At 35.9% G+C, this 23,476-nt stretch overlaps 1 protein-coding gene and 1 pseudogene across 4 annotated transcripts in view; one reads left to right on the forward strand and one right to left on the reverse strand.

The window, feature by feature from the left end:
- PREPL (prolyl endopeptidase like) overlaps positions 1 to 23,476 on the reverse strand; it is a 57,233-nt gene that overhangs the window by 8,482 nt on the left and 25,275 nt on the right. For all 4 annotated transcript variants that reach the window (XR_003004279.1, XM_024753465.1, XM_024753464.1 and 1 more), the window contains 9 exons: positions 22,444 to 22,566; positions 21,131 to 21,197; positions 20,359 to 20,565; positions 19,025 to 19,160; positions 13,224 to 13,440; positions 12,430 to 12,615; positions 8,248 to 8,445; positions 5,738 to 5,913; positions 2,578 to 2,794 (listed from right to left, as the gene is read on the reverse strand). Coding sequence is in view for 3 of the 4 variants with exons in the window: in XM_024753464.1 (XP_024609232.1) it covers positions 2,578 to 2,794; positions 5,738 to 5,913; positions 8,248 to 8,445; positions 12,430 to 12,615; positions 13,224 to 13,440; positions 19,025 to 19,160; positions 20,359 to 20,565; positions 21,131 to 21,197; positions 22,444 to 22,566 (1,527 nt within the window). In the remaining variant the exon portion in view is untranslated. The remainder of the gene's footprint in view (positions 1 to 2,577; positions 2,795 to 5,737; positions 5,914 to 8,247; positions 8,446 to 12,429; positions 12,616 to 13,223; positions 13,441 to 19,024; positions 19,161 to 20,358; positions 20,566 to 21,130; positions 21,198 to 22,443; positions 22,567 to 23,476) is intronic.
- On the forward strand, positions 2,974 to 4,509 carry LOC112405161 (sorting nexin-6 pseudogene; annotated as a pseudogene).

Raw genomic sequence — 23,476 nt, forward strand, 5'->3', positions numbered from 1 at the left:
AAGGTTAAGATGGTAAGTTTTATGTTATTTTACCACAATTAAAACTTAAAAATAAGGGCTTTCCTGGTGGCACAGTGGTTGAGAATGCACCTGCCAATGCAGGGGACATGGGTTTGAGCCCTGGGCCAGGAAGATCCCACATGCTTCTGAGCAACTAAGTCCATGTGCCACAACTACTGAGCCTGCACTCCAGAGCCCATGAGCCACAACTACTGAGCCCACGTGCCACAACTACTGAAGCCCACATGCCTAGAGCCTGTGCTCCGCAACAAGAGAAGCCACCACGATAAGAAGCCCACCACTGCAAGGAAGAGTAGCCCCCGCTTGCCACAACTAGAGAAGCCTGCGTGCAGCAACGAAGACCCAATGCAGCTAAAAATAAATAAATCAATAAATTAAAATTTAAAAATAAAACTCCAACTACCCATGAATAAACTCAGTTGGACATTTTACATTATAAAAAGGTAATAAATGCTAACTGAAGAAAATCTGAAAATTATCCAAGTTGAAAAAGAGTATCACTCATTGGCTTATAACCAGTATTAAAACATTTAATAAAATGGGAGCTGCTTTGTTCATATAGCTATATGATCTTCTGTTAACATGTTTTGCAGCTTTCTCTTTTATTAACATTAAGCAAATATGGGCAAATGCAATTCTTTTTGGCTTCCTAGCATCTTAGCTCCTTTTCTGCATTTGGAATATCCCTAACCTTACGAGACAGCCTGCCTCTCACTGTAGAGGAGCTAAATGCCAGATAGTTCCTTTCCCAGCTTTCCCTCAGAGTGAGAGTAGCCACATGACTTAGGTTTACCAATCAGACATAATGGGCTCCAAACTTTGAATGAATTGTGGGATAACTGCGTTACCTCCAATTCTTCACTATTATAAGCAATGTGGGATAAATATTCTTATATATTTCTGATTAATTCCTTTCTGATTTCTTTCTTTTTTAAAAATTTATTTATTTTTGGCTGTGTTGGTTCTTCCTTGCTGCATGCAGGCTATCTCTAGTTGTGGCGAGCGGGGGCTACTCTTCGTTGAGGTGCACAGGCCTCTTATGGCGGTGGCTTCCTGTTGCAAAGCACGGGCTCTAGGCGCACGGGCTTCAGTAGTTGTGGCACACAGGCTCAGTAGTTCTGGTGCACAGGCTTAGTTGCTCCGTGGCATGTGGGATCTTCCCGGACCAGGGCTCAAACCCGTGTCCCCTGCACTGGCAGGCGGATTCTTAACCACTGCACCACCAGGGAAGCCCTCCTTTCTGATTTCTGAAAGTCAAAGGTTAGTTGCATTTTCTTTATAATTCTGCCATTATTGTCTTTGTGCATAGAGTTTTTTCCCTTCTATACTTAGTATTTCTATTAAAAAACAGATGTACAGATCAGGAATATTTAACACTTATTTACTTAATACAAGCCCACAGTGTATAGCCCACGCCCTCAAAAAAAAAAAAACCTGAAAATAATTTACTCTCCACCTTAGTCATTATCTTCTAGAATATCTGTTGTACAAGAACAAAATTTGTCACCCCCAGATTATTTCAAGCTGAAAACAATCAAGGCCCAAAAGACTCAGGAAGAAACTCTGATATTCTCCCTAACAGCCTGAAGAATTTAGATAGAGGGTGTATTACAGGAACATCACCAGATAATAAATATGGACTAGCTGTGGTGGGGAAATGCTTAGAGACCAGAGTCCACTCTGTGTCCCATGGTCTCTGCTAACCCAGCAAACATCTGTTTATCAAACTTTTGCTTTTCCATCTCCATGTGAACTGCCTTCTACCCCTTGAAGTCTTACCCCTAACATCCTCTTTCGTCTTTAGCTGAAGATGGTGTTTAAGGTGAATAACCATGGCCACCATTCTGGTCATTTTGGTGAGTTAGTCTGCTGGGTCTCTTCCATGTATACATGTTATTAAACTTTTGTTTGATTTTTCTCCTGTTAATCTGTCTCATGTCAATTTAATTCTGAGACCAGCCAGAAGAACCTAGAGGGAAGAGGAAAATTTCTTTCTCCCCTACACTAACCAGGAAGCAGGAGAAAGATGGAGGTGAAAGGAGCGGCTATAATTTCATAACTTTGGACATCAGGAAAAGAGTATAGAGCCTTTTCAGAACAGGAAAAGATATTTCAATTGAAATATAGAAAAATATTCCTAAAGACCATTAGTAAGAATAGAGTATGTGAAAATAGAGAGCCCCTAAATCCAGGACTGAAATGTTGATGGGCAAGAAGAGTCAAAGGATTTCACACATTCCAGAGTCAGTGTGCTTGACCTGACTTCCTGGATCTGGTGTTTCGTATATGCTTTGTCTCTTTTCCACCAACTCTAAATGTTCTTACAAATAAAAAATGATCAGTGGGAATAGCCATTAATATCCTTCAGAGGAAATCCTTAAATATCAATAAAGAACACTGTCAGGGAAGTTCTCCCAGAGCTGTAATTCTGTGCTTAAAATTTAGAAGCTTTGTTATACTCCTATGCTATGGTAAAACTGTAACAGAAAATTTTTCTTAGAGCATCTATTACTTCACGCCTCCCTATTCTGTAAACCGTAGAGGCAGAGTACTTACCTCCAAAGTCACAGCTCTCAGCAGCTCTGGATTAGAATTACACAATGCTCCCACAAGCACCCCTCCAGCACTGAAAGCAGTCAGGGTTGTTAGACTTGGCTGAGAAAAGCCTTGGCCATGAAGTGTCTTAATGCAAGCCTCTAAGTCAGCAAGGCCATTGAGTTTTTTAGTTAGACGGCCGTCAGCATGCCACTGGAGGCCTAACTCACCACCTCCCCTGAAATTAAAGGGCAAAAAAGTTTTAGTGGGGAAAAAATGTAAATGATATATAGGTCAGGGTCAGCAAACTACAGTCTGCGGGTTAAATCTCCCCAGAGGCCTGTTTTTGTATGGCCCTTGAGCTAAGAAGGATTTTTACATTTTTAAAGGTTGGGAAAAAAAATATCAACCAGGAATATGCAACAGAGACCATATGTAGCCTGCAAAGCCTAAAATGTTTACTATTTTGTTCTTCAGAGAAAAAGTTTGCCAACCCCTGACACAAACAATCAAAAATTGATTCAAGGCGGTGCTGAGACCCGGGCGTGCAGTGGGGGGCAGCAGGCGTGGGGCAGGCATGGGGGCCTCATCGGCCTGGCACTAATGTCTCGCTTTGTGCCTCCCCCACTCCATCCTCTTCCCTGGCGTGCCGGGCCCCGCCAACCCTGCAGGACAGCCCCGACTTCCTCTCAGAGGAGGACCGCGGACTCAAAGCAATAAATGTAGATCTTCAAAGTGATGCTGCTCTACAGGTGGACATTTCTGATGCTCTTAGTAAGAGAGAGAAAGTAAAATTCACTGTTCACACACAGAGTTCATTGCCAAATTTTAAACAAAATGAGTTTTCTGTTGTTCGAAAACACAAGGAACTTATCTGGCTTCATGATTCCTTCATTGAAAGTGAAGACTACGCAGGTTACATTATCCCTCCAAGCACCACCAAGACCCGATTTTGATGCCTCAAAGGAAAAACTACAGAAACTTCGAGAAGGGTCTATGACAAAGGAAGAATTCACAAAGATGAAACAGGAGCTGGAAGCTGAGTATATTTGGCAATATTCAAGAAGACCAGGGTGGGAGGGAGGGAGACGCAAGAGGGAAGAGATATGGGAACATATGTATATGTATAACTGATTCACTTTGTTATAAAGCAGACATTGTAAAGCAATTATACCCCAATAAAGATGTTAAAAAAAAAAAAAAAACCCTTGCAGTGCATGAAGTGTTCCTGTGTTGTGTGGCAGCACACCTCATTTTGAGGAAAGATTTAAATTTCTATGTCTTCCTGGAATATAATCAACATTTGACTGTGCGAGGACAAAATAAAAAAGAGAAACTTGAAGATTTCTTCAAAGATGTGGTTAAATCAGCAGATGAAGCAGTTGTTTCTTGAGTAAAGGATGTAGATTTCTTTGAGCATGAACGAACATTCCTTTTAGAATACCATAACCGAGTTAAGGATGCATCTGCTCAATCGGACAGGATGATGAGATCCCACAAAAGTGCTGCAGATGATTACAATAGAATTGGTTCTTCATTATGTGCTTTAGGAACTCAGGTTTCTACATATATATGCAAGTTTTTCTTAAAGGTTCAGAACTGTTTGATAAAACAAGAAAAAGTGTCAGCTGATGAGGACCTCAAACTTTCTGACCTTTTAAAATATTACTTAAGAGAATCTCAAGCTGCTAAGGATCTCCTCTATCTAAGATCTAGGTCACCACTGGATTATGAAAATGGTAATAAAGCACTGGCTAAAGCAAGAGTGAAAAATAAAGATGTTCTGTAGGATGAAACGTCCCAACAATTATGCCGTCACAAATTTGAAAAAATATCTGTATCTGTAAAACAAGAACGTAGAGATTTTAAGACAAGAAGAGTTGCTGCATTCAGAAAAAATTACTGGAACTGGCAGAGTCAGAACTGAAACATGCAAAGGTAGTGTCATATTAAAGATTTAATAATTTAAGTGACATAATTTAGTAATGAGTCAGTTATGAAACCTTATTCTAGTTTTAAAAATAGAGAATCTTATGGGGCTTCCCTGGTGGCGCAGTGGTTGAGAGTCCGCCTGCCAAAAAAAAAAAAATAGAGAATCTTAGAAATGAGAGGGATTTTAAATATCATCTAATGTAAACAATAATATCTATTATAATAGATCTAATGGTCAGCTTTGCAAGACTCTAGTACCTAATATGGAAAAACAGTATCATTTTTTGACTAGTTGTTAAATAAATCTTCCTTAAAAAAAAAAAAACTGACTCAACAAATATGCTTTGAGTGCCTGCTTACTGTTTACCAGACATTGTGCTAAACGCAGGCCTTAAAAATATAAAAAAGTAGAATCCTCTGTCCTGGAGGTCATAATTTTGCGGGGAAAGAGAACAGCTACCAAGCAATGTGGTTGCTGCTATAACAGAACCAGAACCAGAGGAGAGAACATCCACCTGTCAGGTTAGGGGTATATATAGGAGTCAGGAACATGAATGCTTTAAGGAGGTGATATCTAAGCTGAGTCTTGAAGGAAGAATGTGAGTTCCCAGTAGGGCAAAGAAAGGGAAGGCATCAAGACACAGCATGTGCAAAGGCACAGAGGGGAAAGAGGTTGTCATTTGAAAGCATGTAGCGAGGCTGGATGTGTAGGATGTGGATGTCTGGAGAGCAGGACATGTTTGGGAAGTGATGACAGATGCCACTACAAAGATAAGCCAAATCATTAGGACGTTAAATACTACACTGAGGTATTTGGATTTTATTGTGGAGATGGGGAAGTGGTAAAGAATTTTAAGCAGAAACATATAATACTAATTGTGTCCTGAAAACAGCTTAAATAAAATGGAAGTTAGAGTGGAAAAAAGGGAGTCCAGCTTAAGAGGCTATTTTAGAAAAACCCAAACTCATGAGAATTAAATGGAAACAATAATGTAAATAAGAAAGTACAGTGCTTAGTTTATCCATTCTAAAAATCCTAAAAATCTGGTGTAAAATCCGAAAAATCTACCCTTTTGCTTTTGGGATTAATTAATATGTTACTGAATCAGGTTCTACTAGCACAGGTTTAAGAATACACAAATTCAACAATACAAATGAGAAAATAAACTTCTGCTCCCCAATATACTGTTATTTTGAACATGTGACAATACTCCAGTACTCATATTCCAGGCAAAATGTGTTGACTCACCGAACGTGACAATATGCTAATATCCATCCATCGTCCACCAACACCCGCCTTTCAGGCCTGAAATTCATTTTCAAATCCATTCCATAAGCTCCATAAACATGTACCAGGAGAGGTTTCTTCTGCAAGTCTTCAGAATCCGTTTTATGGAAAATAGTCATTGGCACTAATTTTCCATCCTGGAAATGAAGATTTACTATGCAGGTAAAGAAGTCTTCTCAAACAGTTTTAACCCCAATTTTATGTGCTGCTTATTGATGTTGAGCACCAACTTCATTTAATTAAGACAAAAGAGTTACGGTCTCTAAAAATCCCTCAGGTCCTTAATTTTCAGCTACTCTGCTGACCTATAATAGTAACTAGAAAGGAACAGCAAGAGTCTGGCTTGAAAACAGTTTATGAAATGTAGCTTTTCAGGACAGTAAAGTGACTTTAAAGAGTTCTTCACTACTCAGTATAACACTTTTTTTTCTTTCACAGCAAGCCAAAATACCTATCAAGGTTAGATATACTAGCACGGTATTCTTCCTATACCTCGGGTTACATATGGGCATTTCTCATCTTTGGATATATACAAATATGCTAATTAAAGAAGTTTTAACAACTCAATTTTCTGTACCCAATAGTAAGAATTCTCAATCATTAAAACCTGAAATCTCTTACTGACCTAACACCCACCCACATCCTCTTCAAAGACCTATTTATTTTTAAAATGTTTAAAAGCAGTTTAAGTTTTATAAATTTTAACATCTAAATTATTTTTAGGGCAAACAACTATACTCCAGTGTAGTTCACACTCAACTGACTTCCTTTCATAGAAAAAGGGTAGAAAATGTTGGTTCTCACCCTGCTTACAGAAACTTAAAAAGCACTAGTTTACATAAGGAAAATAATATAACCAGGCCACTCTCCCTATTTTTTTCATTCCCATTTTGAAAACTTCACTTTGGGGCACTAGAGTGTTATCAAATAAGGAAGAACTCTTCCTCTCATTATTATACCCGTTATGACAGTGTAACTGAATTTTCACCGTAACTGAATTTTCACTTCTCAGTAAGATTCATTCTTATAAAATGATGCAGATTTATTTCTGTAAAATAATCTTGTTGTGTTCATCTTCCTGCCTCCTACCCAATAAACAAGCAGAGAAAAGCTTGTTGGTTGAAAACTTATGAAAAGGAAGAGGTAAGGATGGTAGCAAGTCCCGTGATGGCCTGAATCCCTGAGTTCATCAGCAGTGCAAAAATGCCTGTAGTTACAGCAGCTTCCCTTTAGCAATTGTTTCCTTCTTCCCTAAGGTACGAAGAATCCCTTGGCTCTCCAAGAGCTTAGCTTCACTGTTCTTTCCATTTGGCGTAAAATTACAACATTTTGGGAGACTGGTATAAATCCCATCTTTGTAAAACAAAACAAAGCCTAAACATATGTATTTTGTTGACAAAACCCCAAAATCTGGAAGGTGATAATGTGTTAACAATGCTTATTTCTATGCAGTACAGCAAACAGGACTGAAAAGTAGTCATTTAAACTTTATACATTCTATATTTGTTCTAATAAGCGTGTATTGCTTTTATAAAGTAGTTATTAAAGTAGTCTTTGCTTAAAGATATTTTTTTAAAAAATCAGTGAATTAAAGAAAAAATTCACAAGGAGAAAAGGCTTCTGTTTTGATTCATTGTCAGTACATGCAAAATTATCTGATGTATGATGTGCTAAGCTCTGAGAATTCCTTAAATTCAAGGCCATGGTTTATGTATTAATTTGTTCCTCACTTGCTCAAATTTTCTTCTCTACTTACTACCTCCCCAACCTCCCACTGCCCCCGGACAATCTTCCCTCTTTTACGCTAGACTTTGGCCATACTGTTCTCCTTTATACTTCTTGAATGCATTATTTCTCCCTCAATTCAGGGCCTCTGCACAAAACAGAATCCTCCTTCCCCTTTTCTAGCTTAACTCTTGATCATCTTAGAGGCATTACTTCCTCAGAGAAGCTTTCCCCAATTTCTCCAGACGAGGTAAGGTCCCTTTACCATATGTTTCCACTGTACTCAGTACGTCTTCCTTGGCAGCAATCAGTACATTAGTAATTACTTCTTCAAAATCTAGCATCTTCCCCACTAGATTTAACCTCCATGAGGGCATGGAGTCTATATTAGTCTAGTTCACTCTAGTCAATTGCTTACTACCTTCATAATTTTTGTCATAACTACACAGAAACTTGATTATTTTCTTCTTGAAATCAACTTTTAATATTCAAATATACACAACACATGAAATCAAGGGCTTGCTATGATGGTTATAAATTTTTGAATCCATGTTAAAATAAATGCATGAGTATCAGAAGTTAAAAAAAAAAGTCCATGTACCCCTTAAAATCATTTGGGTCTTGCTGTGGAATGTGAGATCCACTTTACTAAACTGTGCTAATGTAATCCCAGCAATTGCACAATACTTGACAAATAGTATCCTTTCAACAAACAGAGGCTGACAGTGGGGATCACAAAGACTTACCTTGCTTTTGGCTTCTATACGTAAAACACGACTAGTCTTTGTGATTGGGTCTTCATGTCCAGTTTCCTCAAACAGTTTACCTTCTGAAAACTTATACGTGTAATACTTAGGGGGACGTATAGGAGAGCAAAGCTGAAAGGGGCAGTTCTTTGGGTCTGAATTTGTATCCATTATGAATCCACAGGCCCAAGGTGGGAGCTGAAGAGATAAAAGTTATTTTTACTCTTTATCTAGACACTAAGTATTATTAATTAAATTTCTGGGTCTGCTCCAAACAAGATGATGTGGACATCAAATTTATTTTTATCCATTATCACATAATGCCTCATCTAAGGGTTACTTCAGCACAACAAAAAATATTTCAAGTGAAAAACAAAACTCTATGCAAATGACCAATAAAATAAGGAAAAAGTACAGGAAAATGGTTTATCATGAATCTAGATTTACATGAAGCCTCCTTCAATAAAAAAGTTTATTTTGGGGGTATATAAACTTGGGCAATGAAACAGCAAAATGATTAAGAATAACAGCAAATCAAGTAGTAATTCCAGAACCCAGAAACATCTCCAAGATCTCTATTCTCTATTCTCATAGAACATGAAATTTCTCACGTGTTTTTAATAATTTACCCAGCAGCCCTTACTCTGCTGCCTGGACAGCAGCAGTGATGACAGTTATTATTCCAGGGCTACAAACTGGCTCAGCAGCACTAAAGCATTTACAATTTGTTTTTAACTTTAGCTCCCAGGGTAACCATTGTGCAGAAGAAAACCTTTCCCGCACATCCACTCTGAGAGACTCACAGCTATTACGCTTAAGATTTTTAACTTTAAGAAAAAAGGAAAGAAATCAAAATTTATTCTCTCAGAGCAGCAGGGTCCAGCCTCAAGCCTTCCACTAACATCCCTCTTACACCTTTTAAAGAACTCTAGTAAGCAGGCTGACAGTGTGTTAGAAATGGTACTGAGAGTCAGAACATTAAAAGAAAATTGCCTTTCTTTTCCTGAGTAATTGTAGAAAGGGCAAATTCCTTAGAAAATCAGAGGTCGTGGCACAGCAACGTCACTGGTGGGCACTATTTAGAAAGGGTACGTGGGGGATGTATGCATAAAGAGTGTACCATTTAACCTGTAGAAACTATAGCCAAAGAGCTTATGTTCACAGAGCAAATTCCTTGCAATTAATCCAAAGAATCCACTGCCCTGAAACACTAGGGACATAAATTTGCAATGTCTCTCTAAAAGAGTTCCTAATTTATTCTCCTCAGATTGTGGGTTATTTTCAAGGATAATTTGTTTATTTAAATATAAGCCATAACTAGAAAGAAAAATGTAATCATGGAAGTTGGGAAATCTGGTAGCAAAAGTGAAACGAGTAAAAATTGAGACCTCAGTGGGAAAAAAAGGAAGAAGCATTGCTATTAACCTTGTAACAGAGGCCTCAGATTGAGGGCACAAGGCTCCTCAGCCCTCAGGGGTACAAGTTTTTCTCCCCTTTGGTGACACTTTAAAACATTTTCCATGTGACTCATGTAGTAAGTTTAGTTTTTTTGGTTTTTTTTAGTAAGCTTAGTTTCTGATTAAATGGTTCCAATAAATCAAAAAGTCTTTTGGGTGTATTTCTTAAACTAATGGGACCAAGGTTAAAGTTTTAATCATAACAAAAACTGTTCCAAGGCTATGGACTTTTTAAAGTTTGTCCAGCTGATATAGAGGTATTAACTATCTCAAGGATATCTTCAGCCACATTTCCTATTGATAAGCCTGCAGTATCATCTATGTATATTAATGAACAGAGCCTGAGAAGAATTATAAGCTAGCCAGGTGATATGCAGATATTCCTTGAGATATTTGACAGAAATAGGTTTAGTTTAAGCATTTTACCAGCTAACCAGTCATTTCATCAAAAGAATGATTAAGACATACATGCTGAAAGAAAATCAGCCCAAGCATGCAGGTTGATCCAGATGAATTGACGTTAGCACAAAGCAAAACATTTCCTAATTTGCTTTAATTAAATATCATAACCAAATAATATATCATAACTAAAAACATCACCAGGAAATACTGATGACATGATGACCAAGGACATGAGGCAATATATTAAGGGCTTCACATTTTCTATTGCTGAGATTGAGTTTATAAAGCTCTTTTAGTCAAGTGTGCACTGGGCAGAGATGTTACATACAGAAATACTTTATAATCCACTCATGGTATGGCTTACAGATGTCCTTTGTATATAGCACTGTCTGTGCATATTAATCAGTGTTATCCAGTTCATAAAAAGGCTCTGATCTATAGAATTCTCTTTAACTAGCACCTGGTATATAATATAGTATTTGATTCCATGTGATGATGACTCAGAACATCATACTCATATCATAATAGGCACTACAGGTTGGGAAAGGTCAAGGAATAAAGAAATAGAGGATACAGAATAAATGAAAGACATGATGTTTGTGTTAATGGAAGTTAAAACAATGGAAACTGAGGCATATCTTAAAAATACAAAAAATATAAAAGGCCATATTTACTTAGAAATCACATCTTAGCAAAGTCTCATGACATTCCTAATTCTGAAAGAATTTTGTTATAATAAATGCATTGCTAGAAATTATATATTTTCTCCCATCCCTATTCCTATAGACTACAATAAGAACAGATGCTCTGCCAGTTTCTGGATTGAAGATGTCTGAATTTGGTATCAATTAGCAAGTGAAAAGACACACTTTTGAATTCAGTAGATGAAAGCAGTAACAAAATTGCTTGAGTTAAAAAATCACCATTTTTGTTTTAGGACATTTATACAGCCTTCTAAGGCACAAGACATTACATTTGATAATTTGATTTCACGAAGTAGATGGAAAATTTTGGTTGTTTTATTTAGGCCCTAGTTATTTCTTATTTATACCACTGTAACAATCTCAAAACTAGCCTCTATGCCCCTTATCTCTTGGTGCTTTGGTGTACTCTAACACGGCTGCCCGATAACCTCATGAAGTACAGCTTGACTCCTTAAATTATTCCCCTGCCCGCACACTTCACATGTTCCCCTCTTCATAATTTACGCATAAATTCACCACCTTGACAGTCAAAGAATGTCAAATCATAGCTTCATCACCTAGAAATTTATTCTGCTTCAATAAAAATGAATTATTAGCAGTTTCCTGAACATTTTCTGAACTTCTCCAGCTTAGAGCTTCATTTGATGGACTTTCTCAGTCTAGAATACCATTCCCTTCCCCACCCATCAAAATCCTATCTATCCTCTTTGGTTTATCTCAAATTCTACTTCTCCTCAAAGCTTTCCTGGGCCCTCTTCCTTTCCTTTGGGCCTCACAGCACATTTTATGTTTCTGATCCCACTTATTTAAACCCATCTTATACTTGATCTTTGTGTACTAGTCTAATCTCATGATAAACTGTATTCTCCTTAAGGCCTGATATTTTGTCCTACTATCTTGCCATTCCAGAGCACCCAATACAGTACTTTGCACACAGAAATTTGATAAACATCCAGTGAATTGACTGGAATTGCATTTTAACAAAAATTGTGATAGTAGTACAGATGGGAAGGTACAAGTGGTCTGTTTGCTGGTCACACAACTCCATATCAAGCAAAACAGAGGGCTCTCTTCTTCCCTTCAGTGCATGCTATCTAAAGTCACATATTAATGCTGCTTTAAAACTGGGCAATAACATTACCGTTCACCAGTTTTAGCAATAAAATTGGCAAAGAGATGATGAAGATATGAGAATGCAGTGGCAGAAACATAGTAGCAGAAACACAGTGGGTATGACTACTATCCCCACTGGGGGTGTGGGATGGGAACAGGAGGCAGTGGTTAGGCACTAGCTGCCAAGTTGGCCTGAGTTATTACTATATCTAAAGTTGTAGAGATATGTGATATAGAGATAAGCAGAAAGAGAAATACAATGGCACTTTACCTCTGAAATTCATGCTATAAGACAATATTTTTAAGTAAAAGTGCACAAAAAGGAAGGTCCTCTAAGTAATTCTAAAACAAACCTCCTAAACCTGATAAAGACCCAATATGCTAAATTCCATTTAAATTAATTTTCTTTTAAGAAAAAGTATATTGGTATTATTCAAAATTTGATGTTCTGTTAATAAACTGCATATATTTTGACTAATGTATTATCTTTCGAAAATTAAACATACCTTTAGAGACCGAACTGAATCGTCAGCCAGACCAATCACATTAACATAAAGTAGATTGCTATGCTTCAGGAATAGAACACAGTGATCCTTAAACATGTCCAGGTCTACAACTTTGGTATTTCTCTTCATTGTGAAAAATAAATCCCAATTCATAATAGCAGGGGTATCAGCTGCTGTTCTCATTAGCTGTGTGGAACAAAATTAGAAGAGATCTAGGTACCAGAACATGATTACTACTGCATCCAGAAATGAAACCACTGAAAACCAGACCATACTCGTCTTCACTGTTTTATGAAGAGCTGAAGGAACTAACTGTGCATACATCACCGTATGAATGAGCCCAGGCTAGCCTGCTGGGTGGGTATAGCCCAGTGCTTAGGTGACTGGTCAACCAATGGACATTTGAGTGAGAGTACTGACAGCTAGTTGACTGTGGAACTATCAATGAGCCTAGCCAAAACCAGTAAAAGAACTGCCTGAGATCAATCCAAACTGCTCACTCACAAAATCATAAGCTTATAAAAGTTTGTTAAGCCACTAAGTTTGGCTTTGATAACTAATATATTCAGGATAGAGTATGTTTTCATTTACTAATCTTTTTAGGTACAATTAAAATATGAAGAGGTATTAGCTCTAAGGGAAGAGAAAGGGGATTGGTTCTACATAGGAAGATAGCATTAGTTTTTACAATACCCAAAGCTTACAAAACAATAAACTTTTAGAGCAAGAAATGTTGATGTTAGTGTAACACTCCCTAAGAGCCTAAATGGGGACCAGGAGGATACAGGATTTACCTTGAATTCTGTAGGCTCGCCAACATTAGTGAGAATGTATAATTCATCATCTCTGTGTTCTACGTAGTAAAGGACCCCGTGTATTCGCTTCTGGATAAGTACTGGTGGGTCCCAAGGGCTCATGCCATCTATCAACCACACCTCTGAAGTGGTCTTGTTCATAATATTCATGGTGAGAAAACGACTGTCTTTTGTAAGATAAAGGAAAACAAAAAAGCTGCACAGAAGAAAGAGAGAGGGAGAGAGAGATACGAAAACCCAATAAATTTCAAATGCAGGCTATCTTGTTAATGACAATATCTCACTGGTGTTCAGTATATATATTAATTTATAATGCAGATAGAAAATAAAAACTCTTTAGTGAATACTGCTTATAAAAACTGGCTATTATATTTCTCATTTCCTCCCCAAAGGCATTCAAAATAATTTTTCTCTAACATTTTATAAAAAATTTTCAAACATACAGTAAAGATGAAAGAAATGTAAGGTAAATACTGATATACCTACCACTAAGATTCAATCATGGCTAACATTTTGTTATATTGTCTTTATCACATATCTATGTATCTATCAATCTATCTTTTTTTAAAAAATGCATTTCAAGGTAAACTACAGACATCATCTAACTCTCAATCACATTAACCGATTATAGGGCTTTTTCCTGAGAAGAGGAAATAAACTTCCTAGAGGAGATATGTAACTGTAGGGAAGAAAAGGGACACAGTTTCCTTTGTTTTTCTTCTCTGTGCATGTTGGATATCCTTTTTCCTACTCTCCTAGTTTTTACAACAAAACAAACAATAGGAAGAAAAACCCTCACAATCTCACTAACCTAACACATTTTTTAAATTAACTATTTAAATTTTTCGATTTTTCCTTCTAAGGCTTAATTGTATTTTATACATGTCTTTTTTTTTTTTTTTTGTGGTATGCGGGCCTCTCACTGCTGTGGCCTCTCCCGTTGCGGAGCACAGGCTCCGGACGCGCAGGCTCAGCGGCCATGGCTCACGGGCCCAGCCAATCCGTGGCATGTGGGATCCTCCCGGACCGGGGCACGAACCCGTGTCCCCTGCATCGGCAGGCGGACTCCCAACCACTGCGCCACCAGGGAAGTCCTATACATGTCTTTAAATAGATGTAGTTATTTAAAAAATATAGATGCAATTCTGGCTTCTGCATTTAGGTTTTTTTTTTTTTTTTTTTAATTGGCTGCGCTGCGCGGCACATGGAATCTCAGTTCTCCAACCAGGGATAGAACCTGCGCCCGCTGCAGTGGAAGCGCAGAGTCTTAAGCACTGGACTGCCAGGGAAGTCCCTGCATTTCTTCTTACACATATTATCATCTTCCCCTACATTAGTTATACAGTCTGTGATCATTATTTTTAATGGCTACCTAATATTCTATCGAGTTGAATTATCATAATTCTTAAAAATGTAGATTTTAATGTTTCATTGTAATAAATATAAAAGAGAATATGTCATGAAGACAGTTTCCCTCTCCCTAACTTAAAAAATAGATTAATTAATTTGGTTGTGCTGGGTCTTCTTAGTTGTGGCCGGTGGGCTCCTTAGTTGCGGCCGGTGGGCTCCTTAGTTGTGTCTCACTGGCTTCTTAGTTGCGGCTCACTGGCTCCTTTAGTTGTGGCATGTGTGCTCCCTAGTTGCAGCCAGTGGGTTCCCTAGCTGCAGCAGGCAGGCTCCTCAGCTGAGGCTTGCCGCCTCCTTAGTTGTGGCATGAGAACTCCCATCTGCGGCATGCATGCGGGACCTAGCTCCCCAACCAGGGAACAAACCTGGGCCCCCTGCATTGGGAGTGCAGAGTCTTAACCATTGCACCACCAGGGAAGTCCCTCTTCCCAACTTTTATAGTTATTTCCTTAGGATAAATTCTTAGTAACAGAAATACTGTTTTAATGATTAAGTATTTTTATGACTCTTGATCAATAATAAATACTATCCCAAGAGCATTACACTAATTCATACTGACACACTGGATGCCTTTAAATATTCTACCTACATGTTTCTTTATTACAAAAGTAATTCATACTGAAAATACTAAAGAATATAAAGAAGGACAATAACCCTGAATTCCACTCCCCAGAGATAAGCATTTTGGTAAAATTCCTTTTGTACTGGATTACATTACCATGTTTGTCAATTTTATTTCTTTGCAGTGTGTCCATTTTAAACTTGGTGATGTAGTTTACATTATTGGTCTATAACCATCTCTTTATAAATTAAGGACATTAATTTGTCCTTTTGGTTGAAAATACTTTCCCCCATTTTGTCATATGGATTTTTTTTTTACATCTTTATTGGAGTATAATTGCCTTACAATGGTGTGCTAGTTTCTGCTTCATAACAAAGTGAATCAGTCACACACACATATGTGTCATATGGATTTTGTTTACAATAGTTTCTGACATAAGAGTCTAATATTTTAGGTAATCAAGAATATTGGTACTACCCCTGGTAATTTCTTCTATTGATTTTATGCTCTGGAAATATTTCAACCAAGCTCAGTGAAATACATATATTTTCACCTAGGGTTTTTTTTTTTTTTTTTGATGGTTTTATTTTTACCAATAGATCCTTTAAATCTTTTAGTAATGTATGCTAATGTACAAAGTGATGAAAATTATTTTCGTCCAAATATTCAATATTCACATTCTAGGGTCTGTTTTAGGGTTATCCTGGTCTCTCTTATTGGTCTGTCAATTTGTATTATTTTAACTGTTGTGCCTTCACATGTTTTAATATATTGTTGTAAGGCAAATCCCCTGCCCTATCTTGCTCTTTATTTTCAACACTTCTTTTGCTACTTTTATCTACTTATTTATGTGTAATGATGACACAGGTAATCAAAAGATAAATTACTCAGTCAATTATCTGGCAGACATGTGGTTACAGGGAAGTGAGAACACAAGCATCTCTGTAAGTAACAGTTTTCTTAGAAAGAGAAGTAAAGTTGTGGTAACTACCAAGCAAAAACCTACAGTAGATACACAAAATATAAAGAGAAGGGAATCAAACTATATAGCACTATGGAAAATCATCAATTCATTAAGGAAGACAGTAGGAAAGGAAGAACTGGGAACTCTTGATCCAAAGCAGCTAGAAAACATGAAAAAGATGGCATTAGTAAGTCTTTAGCTGTTATAAATTACTCTAAATGTAAATGAATTAAATTCTCCAATCAAAAGGCAAGAAGTGGCTAAGCAGATAAAAAAAGAACTAACTATATGCTGCCTATAGTAAGAGATTCATTTCAGTTGCATGGACATACATAGGGTCAAAATAAAGAAAAAGACATTCCACACAAGTAGAAACCAAGAGGGAGCAAGGGTAGCTATACTTGTATCAGATAAAATAGACCTTAACTCAAAAGCTCTAACAAGAGATAAAGAAGGCCACTACATAATGACAAAGGTGTCAATTCGTCAAGAAGATTTATAACAAGCATAAATATATATGCACTCGACATCAGAACCCTCAAATATATTAAGCAAATATTAACAGATCTGAAAGGAAAATAGACAACATAATAATAGTAGGGGACTTTAGTAGCCCACTTTCAACAATGGATAGATCATCCAGGCAGAAAATCAGTAAGGAAACCTTGGACGTGAACTATACTTTAGAACAAATGGATCTAACAGACGTATACAGAACATTCTGTCCAACAGCAAAAAAAAAATAAAAATACCATTCTTCTCAAGTGGACCTGGAACACTCTCCAGGATAGATTATGTGTTAGGTCACAAAATAAGTCTTAACAGGAAAAAAACTGGAAAATTCACAAATATATGGAAATTAAACAATACACTCCTAAACAACCAAAGGGTCAAAGAAGAAATCAAAAGGGAAATAAAAAAAAAAACCTTGAAGTAAATGAAAATGGGAATACCACACACCAAAACCTAACGGATGCAGCAAAATCAGTTCTAATAGAGGCATTTATAGCAATAAACACTTACATTAAGAAAAAAGAAAAATCTCAAATGAACTTCACACCTCAAGAAACTAGAAAAAGAAGTAATTTTGGCTAACCTTACTTGTGAGAGCAGAATACTGAAACCTGGGGATCAAAGCAAACACAATAAAAAAAACAGCTCTGTCTTAGAAGTTCTACAAAGACCTTTATTACATTTTCTCTACTGGTATGCTGCTTTTCCCTCTTGGTCCTTCCCTTTGGATTAGGGCTGTTAAGTACAGTTGACCCTTGAACAACATGGATTTGAACTGGTGGGGTCCACTTATACACAGATTTTTCTCAATAAATACATACCACACCATCTGTGGTTGGTTGAATACTCTGATATGGAACAGTGGTTAAAGAGAATACTCTGATATGAAACAGTGGATAAACAGTGAATACTCTGATATGGAACAGTGGATAAAGATATGGAACAGTGGATAAAGAGGGTCAACCGTAAAGTTATAGGTGGATTTTCAACCACATGGGAGTCAGTGCTCCTAACCCCCAGTTGTTCAAGGGTCAACTGTATTCAGAATCGACAAACTAATCTGTGCTTTGGAGATCAGATGCCAAACTAGGTTTAAACATACTTAATTATGGTTAATTCTTTTTGGGGTAGAAAAAGCATACTAGAAGCCAAAAATCAAGAATCTTAAATGTATGTATAACTCAATCTTAGAACTTAGGATAGTAACAACATATGGCAATTAAGTACCTTATTCAAGGGTATGACTCACAGGGTCAATTTTGAGTTTTATTCACAAGATGTGAAATGGTTCACAATCATAAGTCATTGATACAATGTAATAAATTACTAGCTTAAACTGTCATCTCCAAAAGATATCCTTGACAAATGACACATAAAGTAGTGGATCGTATGAATAGCTGGTTCTAGTAAATTCTCATTAAAACAATCATCATCAGAAAAAAGCAATGACAGCATTACTGAACCCAGAATGTTAGTTCTATGGGTTGGAATAATACAATTTCTCCAGACCTCAAGTTCTTTATATAAACTGGGTGTTGTATAAGATTTTCTTTAAGGTCCTTGTCAGCTCTGAGATTTTATTAAGTGAAGGGTTACTTTTCTTGCTTTGGGTATCAATTTTACTGTCATAGATTTGGTGTTAAAGATAATTTTTCTCTCTTGCAAAATCTGTTCAGACATTGTCCAAATTATACTGTAAGAGGTGACAGGACCCTGGTGTTAAGAAATAATTTATCATAAATCATTTGGAAAAGTGTATCTGGGTAAGAGTTAAGGGATTTTGCCAGATACATTTATTATCATTTCCTCCCAAGCATGGTTAAGTAGTAATATGAGGCATAAGTTCTGAAGCAAAAAGAATTAGCTTTAAAGAGGAATTACCAAAGTATTGGGGAAAGTAAAATTTAAAGACCAATGTATATAATGGTTCAAAGCAAGCAATTTAAAATTCAGGTAACCTATATGAAATAAATGGTGAATTCTGTGTAACTGGCACCATGGTTATTCTAGTTACGACTTACAAGAGATTCATAATTACTGCATGGAAACCATATTAAATGTTTAATTAACAACTCCTCTCATGTGTCAGTACAGAGAGAATGTCAGTGACTCAGCATTTGAATCTAATGATATATTTGTGTTCACTCTGAAGTTTGAATGTAACTAATTTCCAATTTTGAATCTAAACCACTTATAAAAGAATGCTTATGCTCCTCTTAGCCTTATTATATCTGATTCCAGCCAAAATCAATGTTTTAAGTCAACCAAGAGCAGCACTTTAGATAACTAGAGAAATATTCTGAAGAAAAAGACTTAATTGCATTGTTTTAGTACCTTGGGTCTTTTTCTGTGTAAAAACGTTCATTACGCCTGTTATCACCAAAAGTGGCTCGATATACATCATGACAGCGAAGGTTCCTCTGGAAGGTGTAGAATAAAACATCTTCATCTTCTTCATCCTTTACCCATTCTAAAAGAAAATAATTAAAGAATTATATATATCCACCTATTTACAGTTTAAAAAAAAGAAAAGGCACAGTGCATTCTAATTTTGAGTGCCAAACAGAAGAGATGTGCAAGTTTATCCCTGGAAATCTAAATCTAACATAGGTTTGACTATGTCTAACCCTGTTATTTATAAGCCAGAGATATTTCCAGAGAATAAGATACTACTACATCAATTCTAAGTTTTCAAGTAGTTATTAGTCTCAGGGTACTCAAGTTTCTAATAAGAGGTGAATATTCAATATTTAAGAAAGACTTTGGTAAAGTCACATTTGCTTTCAGGAGATGAATTATGTTTAGATCTACAACCTCTAAATCTGAGGAAATTTTGGACCATTTTCTCTCATGCCTAAATGTTTTCTGCCTGTTTTCAAGCCACAGGATATCTCAAACTACTAAATATGGTGTTTTCTAGATCTTACCAGAGGCTGTCAATGAAAGTTTTCACACAATTACATCATGACTGCCACCTGGCTGACAGTGACTGTAAGACATTATTGTATAGTATGCATTCTGATTTTAGAGAGGTTAAAATGTACAAGAGGTATGCCTTAGAATCAATTAGATACGGTATAATTTCTATTCACTGCAAAAGCATTTAGTTATTAAACAATGGGGACATTTATGGCAGAAAATAAAAAGGGAGGATGAAGTATAAACATATATATCACTCAGTGATAAATTTAAAGTTGGTTCTATTGGTAAAAATATCATAGCTTTTATTGAATAAGTTAGTTCATCGTGTTCCAGAGTTCCTTGGTAGTGACCCTGGGCAATGCGCTATAATGGCTTAACAAGATGATGTGAAATGAAAAAATTATACCCAAGCTTAAAGTTGAATAAAATATTAAGAGACAATTTATGTGAAAATGTACTCTAAATAATAGCAAAGAATTACTGATATATTAACATATACTGTACAACCTGGACTCCAATTACAATACTTTTAAAAACATGAACATGAATTTGGATATTTAACTAAAGAAGGGAAGGTCTCCTGAATAAGAGGCACAGAGGAAGGTATAGAGTCCACAGGGATAAACAGATCAGGCATTCATCCTCTCATTCACTCACGTGAGCAAGTAAAAATGTTTGCAAAGTGTGGACAATCCTCTTTACTGTTGCCTTTTCAATGTAGAAGACTGTTTTGGTTGGTGGCTTACCAAAACTGGACACATTTGGGAAAGAAGCTTCCATTACAGGTTGATCACTGAGCTTCACAACTACACAGGTAGATGCTTCAGAATCTTCAGTTCTTATCTTGGCAGCTACGTATTTTTCATCAGGAGCAACTCTGATACAATCAATGAAGGGTTGCTCTAATTTAAGTTCCTCCAAATTGAACAAAACTTCATAATTATCATTGTCTGCTGCATAAAGAAAAGGATAAAGGAGATAATTCCACAAATATATACTTCAAAAAATTTTAAACGGTATTTCAATGTTTTAAACTAGCATTCCGCTTCTGTAAGAGGCTATGTTTTGGCATCTTTGAACACTGACAGCAGTTTGATGTGTACAGAAAATGGCATTAGTATTTAATACTACCCTACGCTATTCAATATTATTCAATGCATCAACCTATGTGATGTTACTTGATAGTTATAGTCTATATAGAACCTAGAAAAGTAAGAAAACGTTAAGTGACCCTGAATAGTCTATATAGTGCCTAGCACAGTATCCAGGATTTGGTAGATGCTCAAAAAATGCTGGTTCCCACCTCCATTCTCTCTGCCAAAGCTTCTGAATGTAGCTGTTAATTATATCTTAGGCAAACCCAGAAATTAAAAAACTACTCATTTAAAAAAAGAGAAAAAAACCAGAAATTGAAAACAGATATTTTCTATACCTTTGAAAAATCAATACCAAATTTCCAATGAAAAATGTGAAACCTGAAAAATCAGATATTTCTTAAAAGGAAAAACTGTTTTGTACCTTCTTCATCTTTGGAACGAACCAAACAGCAGCCCTCTTGATAATAAACAAAACCACCATGTTTAATCTGACAATGAAAAGAAACAAATGGTTTATTTAATTACAATTTATTCAATAATTTAAAAACAATTTAAGTAATTGTTTAGTGATCTGACTAGTCAAGATGAAGAAATGAGATCTTTTATAAGCAAACGTGTTGCAGTCTATGAATGAACATATAAAAAATACAAAATGAATCACTTTTTACAATATAGTGATTAAGATATGGTTTTCATATGTTTACAATCAATCACTGGAGGAGTTTTAATACATAAATATAAAAGGCAACAAAGAGAAGGCATTAACGAAACCTACATCAGTTGTGACTGTACAAACCACTTTAGCTTTACTTCTGGAACATTTGACAATTAACAGAGATCAAGTGGCATCTTTAAGATAATCCAAAATGATGCAGATGTGGAAACTGTGACTTAGACTAGTCTGAAACTAGTCAATTACTTTCTGAGAGTCTTTCCTTTAAAATATGCTGTCACTGCCAATTGTCCACGGTTTGATCTGATTTTACACAAAGCATCTCACCCTCTGTGAAGGTGACAGATAGAGACAATTTAAGATTGAAAGACTATTACCAATATATGAATCATGCTCTTGTCTAATTCCTACATATTAAATGCAACTGACTGATATGATTTCAGGTAGCTTAAGACAATTACTACTTGCTAGTTAGTGGCATAATTTGAATCTGGAATTCCTCATCCTTAACCTATTGCTATTTCCATTCTAGTACGTATGTAATTTTCATTCATAAGCTGTGGCTCTGTTTTCCAATCTTACTGAAAAATTTTCAACATGCATGTTCAATCTGTTTCAACTGAATATTTATGACTGTGGTAACCACAAAATAGTCAAGCAAATACTTGGATTTCATGGTATTGTACTATTTAAAGTGAATTTTCTTTTACTAAAAAAAGTACAGATAGAACAATCAAATAATTTTCAAGTAATAAAACATTATGAGTTAGTTTCATTTGAACTTCTCCTTGGGAGTATTTAAAAAATTTAAAAACAGAATTGTTTTTTTCCAAAAACCAGAATTAATATTATATGCTTGGAAATTCATCTTGGCTTTGATCTTTATAATTTATTTAAAGGACCATACTCAGCTTACTCTTTGTTCTTTAAGTTTTTCAGCATATTTTAAAGGCCAAAAGCAGTCTAATTTTGATGTGGGATTATGTTTATAAATCACAAGGTATTTTATTTGTATCCTGACTGGTAATATCAGATTTAAAAAAAAAGGTATGATATCCTACCTCTGCATTGATGATTTCGTATTCTTCTTGTGGCTGTGTTTCTAATTTTGTTCTCACTTTTTCAAATGCATCCATGTTTTCTGAGAGGGATTTTTTGTTTTCTTGTTTAATAGGCAAAAATTCCTGGAAAAAGTTTTATCAGTATGATCATAATATTTCAACTAGGGAGAAAACCTTTGCTTTTTAAAGGTAATTCTTATTTCCTTTTCATTCAAGTACTACAACGTTACGTCTATACCTATGAAATAATATGCATTTCACAGATCTTAAATGTTTCATAAGCTCAATAAATTATTTCCTCTTTTTCATTTAAAAATGTAAACAAGTAAGGTGGATACTTGATGACTATACTATTAATTCAAATGGCTAAGTCCTTAAGATGCAGTAGTACTAAGAAGTGCTGGAAAGTCTTCAGAAATATTATGAGAAAGCAGTAAAGGAAATCCTATGAACATTTACATATTTAATAGCCAGGTGTGAGAAGTAAAAGTCTACTGAGTTTTATAAAGTACTGAATACCTCCTAAAAAGGGGAAAATGTCAAAGGGAGAGGAAGACATTACCATTATTAATAAATGTTCACTATTATTTTATTCACAGCAAGAGTTATGATAAAAAGTTTTTCGTACTTTATATCTTCATTAGCCATAATTTTTCTTCTCATGGAGATAAGGAATCCTCCGCATAGAACTGTTTATTAGCTCAAAAGGCAAATTAATGCTTTATAAAACAGAGCTTCTCTTTGAGGTTAAAAAATATATATATACTCATCTTCAAAAAGGAAAAATAATGGAAAATTAACAAGTAGAGATATAGGTGAAAGCTAAAATAAAGCACTCAGTGTCTTATTAGGAGTATCTAATAAGCTAACAGCTTAAGTAAGTTGATCTCTGGTGAGCATATAAATATCATATGAATTATTAAAATTTGGATAAGGCAAAACCTTAGTTGTCAAATTAAAAAAAGGGTTGAGGGGCTTCCCTGGTGGCGCAGTGGTTGAGAGTCCACCTGCCAATGCAGGGGACATGGGTTCG

This window comes from Neophocaena asiaeorientalis, unplaced genomic scaffold (genome assembly GCF_003031525.2).
Source record: "Neophocaena asiaeorientalis asiaeorientalis breed wild unplaced genomic scaffold, Neophocaena_asiaeorientalis_V1.1 scaffold171, whole genome shotgun sequence".
NCBI lineage: Eukaryota > Metazoa > Chordata > Mammalia > Artiodactyla > Phocoenidae > Neophocaena > Neophocaena asiaeorientalis.